General features: G+C 59.1%; 1 protein-coding gene across 1 annotated transcript; it reads right to left on the reverse strand.

Moving 5' to 3' along the window:
- Positions 1–583: 583 nt before the first annotated feature.
- On the reverse strand, positions 584–4225 carry PRCD (photoreceptor disc component). Its single transcript, XM_007099785.3, has 5 exons — positions 4152–4225; positions 3790–3858; positions 1702–1776; positions 1215–1303; positions 584–594 (listed from the first exon to the last, which is right to left on the reverse strand). Exons 1-3 carry the CDS (start codon positions 4223–4225, stop codon positions 1755–1757), a joined length of 165 nt encoding a protein of 54 aa, XP_007099847.1. The 3' UTR covers positions 584–594; positions 1215–1303; positions 1702–1754.
- Positions 4226–4743: the final 518 nt, after the last annotated feature.

Here is a 4743-nt window from a genome sequence, read left to right on the forward strand (position 1 = left end):
GCCCCTCCTCCTCCCCAGCACTTCAGAGTGGGTTCCCGGTGTGTCGAGCCGGCTGCCTCTCACCCTCTCCTGCTGTCTAGAGAACTCCTCCGGCTCCTCTTTCCTGAAAGTCAGGGGCGGGCCCAGCCAGGCAGAGACCTCGTTGCTAGATGGGCAATGGGGGCTGGATGGGGAGGAGAGGTGCACGTGGGGGGAGTCTGGGCGGGCGCTTTGGAAGACGAATGGCTGCAAGGCAGTTGGCAGGGTCTGCGCCCGGGGCGCGGGGAGCAGAATCGTCGGAAATCTGCTTTTATCTCTGCTCAGGATCAGGCAGGATGGTAAAGAGAGAAATGACGGAGCAGCTGGGGGCAAAGGAGGCCGCCGCCGTTACTGAGCAGTCAGCAGATTGACAGAAGCAAGTGTCATGCTTTTTCCCTTCGCGCACGCTACGGCCCATTTGGGACACGGGCACGCGTGCACACTCACACGCACAGAAGACACACTCCGAGGGCAAGCTGTGAGTTGCTTCCATCCAGCTGCAGGCAGACATGTCACAGATCCAGACGGCATTTCCTATCGATCATTTCGGCGGAGCAGCCAGTGACAGGGTGACCTCTGGGGACCAGGGAGAGGCAAATGTCATAGGAAGTGAGTGCCACCATCGCAAAGTGACACCACACAGCCCTGGACAAGCCGAGCTGCCGAAGATGGGCGGCCAGGCCAGTAAAACCGCTCCTTCCACTGAGCAGCTGCAGACTTCCAGGTGGCTTCAGGGAGGCCTGCGCCGTGGGTGTGAAGAGCATGAGCTCCGCAACCTGCATACGCGCCCGGGGTGCTCCACTTCCTAGCTGGGTGACGCTGGGCAAATTCGCAAAGCTCTCTGTGAGCTTCCTCATTTCTAAACCGTGGACGATAACGTGACCAGCCTCCGCGGGCTGTTGTGAGGGTTCAGCGGAGGGTGAGAGGGGAGCCCTTCCTTTGTGAATGTGAACCATCGCTGTGCCTCAGTTCTGGAGTCTCCCCGGGCGGTGGGCGTTGCCCCTGAGTTAAACGGGGGAACCCCACTGAGTCCCTCTCCCTGGGCCTCCTCAGAGGAAGGGAGCCCGTCCCAGAGCTTGAGCATCTCTGCCCCTCCCTCCTGCCCGGCCAGGCCCAGCTTCAGAAGCCCCACAGCCAGGGCCTTGGGGGAAGCGCAGACTGGTGGGTCCGTCCGGGGGCCGAAAAGGGGAGTCTACCTTCTCAACAGCTGCTTTCCCCAGTCTCCCTCCTGCAGCTCCTTCCACCACGGCGTCCTTCGGGGGTGGGGGGCACACCAGGACGTGAGCTGAAAGAGAAAACCAAGCTGGGTCGGCTCTCTCTCCCACCCCAGAGCAGGGCCTTGTATTTCAGAGTGGACATCCCAGAGCACTGCCTCTCCCCGAGAAGTCCTCTAGACAGCCCTCAGGCCCCCAGCAGGACCACCATCCTCAGGGCCAGAAAATGCTCTTGAGATCACACATAGTTCTCTTAAAACTAACCCTTGCCCTGCGGCCTGGAACATAACAGGCTCAAGGTCGGAGCCGACGGAAGGAGTCCACCCTCCTACCCTTAACTTCCATCGTGACCACAGAGCTGAAGACAGCCTGCTCTGCTCCCACGTGGCCAGGCCTTGCGTACTCTGTATTCTTCCTGTCTTGTCCCCAGCCCTGCCCTCTCTCCTCCAGGCTGCAGACCCTGCCCTACCTGCCAGCTGATCCCAGGCCCTGGGGCTGAGCTCCTCCTGAAGAGGCGAGGGCTTACTTCAGCGGTTCTTTCTCCCTAAACAGAAAAGAACACGGAGTCAGAAGACTGGAGGATGACCCTCCCCCGTTTCCAGCCTTCCCCTTCCTCCTGCCCCCAAGCCTAGCGATTCACCCCACTATTGAGGAACAGGAGCACCCCAGAAACCAACTGGAATTTATGACTGTGGAACTGGAGAGCAGAACTTTCGCGTCTACCGCCCCGCTGGGCCAGCCCTCCGTGGAGCCACCTTCAGCAGGAGGGGTTAGTGGGTAGGCCAATTCTTCCAGTTAGCTGGGTCCCAAGGAGTTAATAGGCACCTGCTTCCTTCTTGGCAAGGCCACAGCAGACCAGGCCCGGCCAGATGGTCTCAGATTTGGCCTTTTCTCTCCTGACAGGAGGTCCAGGGGCATTTCAGTCGAGGAGATGGACTGTCTGAAGTCAGGGGCCTGTCAGTCCCACATCAGCCACAAATTGGGTGGACGACGTTGAGGAAGTTGTTTACGTCTCCCTGTCCCTCAGCTTCCTGCACCATTAACAGGAGCTAGAAACACTTGACCTGCCAAACCTTTGGGGCCATGGAGACTTCTGAGTGAGTTAATGTATGAGAAACTCCTGGGGAAGAATAAAGTACTGATCATATAACAGCAAGAGTAGAGCTGGCGTTAATTGAGCAATTACTCTGTGCTGAGTGCTTTACAACGGTTATCTCATTTAAACCTCACAGAAACCTCACGACCAGCCTGTTATTAACCCCAGTTTACATATGAATAAAAAGATGACATAATTTGCCCACAGCCTCTCAGTAAGAGCGCAGGTAGGATTTAAACTCAGGCTGCCCCGCTCCAGACCCAAACTCAACAGTGAGGACCGGTCAGCATTTGAGGGCCCGGTGATCGTCACTGTATACGTGTCGGCCCATTTCACCGGTAGTCGTAATTAGGCACCATTGTGACCCTCTCAGCTAGCCCAGCTATCGAGGAAGGGCGTCACAGAAATGACTCTGCTTCCTGCACAGGCCCTGGGCTTCCCAGGGGGCATTCTGACATTCCAAACCTGGGGGAACCCAAGGACTGAGAAGTCAGAGCAGAGACACAGAGAAAGACCCAAGTTCTCGGCTTGCCAGCCTCGACGTATTTACGGGGCACGCTGCAGGCACATGGCCCACACCCTGGAAGAGACGTGGGGTGCACAGGTGAGCACGCATGCTCACTGTCTCAGCCATCTGAGTCTCCTTTCAGGGGAGTGAGAGAAGCAGTGCGGGGGGCTAAAGATGCTTCCACAGCAGAGAATATCACTCTTCAGACAGGTCCCCCACACTAGATGGGCCCAAAGGCACAAATGAACATTTCCAACAGTGTGTTCTTCAGAAATATTTGTTGATTTTTCAGTGTTTTCTTGGGCATAGAGCCCCTATCATCAAAGGACACTAGTCAGCGGGGAAGGAAAAGTCCAGAAGTTTCCCAATCTTCACCCCTGGTAAAGGCCACATGGCTCCAGAATAGGGAAGAGTTAACTTTCTGGCCACTGGAGACAGTGTCCTGCCCGCAGGGACTGCCCAGCCAATGGCACTCAGTGCTGATGATGTCATGCTCCTCCTGCGCCTTCTATTGGGGACTGGACAGCGAATCCTGCCCGAGGTTCAGGCAGCTCCGCTGCCGGGGCCGCGCAGAGGGGGCGGTGCAGCGGGAGAGGGAGGGGGAGGGGAAGGCAACCAAAGCAACGCGGAGCTGCTTCTGCCTCATCCCTCTCTCCACTCCCCCTGCACCTTCCAACAGAAGGGACCCTGGGGACCACCCCGCACTAGGACAAGCAAGGCAGAGAAGTTCTGGTCCAGAGGAGAGGCTGGGAGTCCCATTCCCAACTGGAGAAAACAGACATTCGGCCTGCCCACTAGGCATACAGCGAACAGGGTAACTGGGGTGAGGGGCCAGCGTGGAGCATGCACGCACACACACACATACCCACGTGCACCCCCGGGGCCTGGGCAGGGACAGCGGCAGCCTCCTTAGCGACACCCTTCCTCCTCCACCCTAGACCCTTCTGCCTTACCTGCCTGAGGACTGGAGGTCTGTTTCCAAGCTGCTGCCCACAACTGCCCCCTCTCCTCCACTGGGCTCTCTGTGGGAGGGAAAAGAGGCAGGCAGAGCTGTGGGCAGGCCCAGACCCCAGGCCCTGCTCCTGCTTCTCGGCCAGACCTAAGCCACATCGGGCTCTGGAACCGGAGGCTGTGGCCAGCGTCTTTGAAGGGCTCCAGGTTCCCCCTACTTCGAGGGGGAACCTCTCAGGGCTCCCTTGCAAGTCCCTCCCAGCCTCCCTGGAGCCCAGGCAGCCCCCGCCCGCCTTCAGCTTGGCTGTAACCCAGCGCAGTAGTTTCTCCCCCACCCCGGCCCGTGGCCCAGTCAGCTTCTCACGGTTGGACCCTGTTGGCGAATCGGCGGCGCCAGAGCATGGCCAAGGTGCTGAGCAGGAAGAGGGTAGTGCACATGGCTCAGCTGCCCCATCCCCTCCAGACCGGGTCCGCAGGAGACGGCCAAGATGGCCCCCGTCAGCTCTCCCAAGCCCTGCGGTCCTTCCTGAGGCTCCTGCGGGCGATGGATTAGGAGGCTCAAGCTGATTAGTGGGGTCAGCAGACCCGACCTTGTGAAGACTGATTAACCTCACTGGACCCAGGTTGTCCCCCGAGTGGCAGGGTAAATCGACCTCAGTCTGCTCTGGATGTAGGTATAAGTAAGCCCTGGGCCTGACCCTCGAGGGGCTTAGAGTCTAGACAAACGCACCGGCAAGTTAAACAAATGACCACCACAGAGAGACTTAGGCTATTAAAGGTGCCTACAGGGCTTCCCTGGTGGCGCAGCGGTTGAGAGTCCGCCTGCCGATGCAGGGGACGCGGGTTCGTGCCCCGGTCCGGGAAGATCCCACGTGCCGCGGAGCGGCTGGGCCCGTGAGCCGTGGCCGCTGAGCCTGCGCGTCCGGAGCCTGTGCTCCGCAACGGGAGAGGCCACA

This window comes from Physeter macrocephalus, unplaced genomic scaffold (genome assembly GCF_002837175.3).
Source record: "Physeter macrocephalus isolate SW-GA unplaced genomic scaffold, ASM283717v5 random_62, whole genome shotgun sequence".
NCBI lineage: Eukaryota > Metazoa > Chordata > Mammalia > Artiodactyla > Physeteridae > Physeter > Physeter macrocephalus.

What these genes read in the sequence shown, in the direction of transcription:
- PRCD (XM_007099785.3), bottom strand. Translation starts at nt 4,225, where the DNA reads ATGTGCACTACCCTCTTCCTGCTCAGCACCTTGGCCATGCTCTGGCGC. An exon ending in TTCGCCAACAGGGTCCAACC is followed by an intron (nt 3,859 to 4,151) that starts GTGAGAAGCTGA and finishes TCCCTCCCACAG; the next exon opens with AGAGCCCAGTGGAGGAGAGG. An exon ending in GACCTCCAGTCCTCAGGCAG is followed by an intron (nt 1,777 to 3,789) that starts GTAAGGCAGAAG and finishes TTTTCTGTTTAG; the next exon opens with GGAGAAAGAACCGCTGAAGT.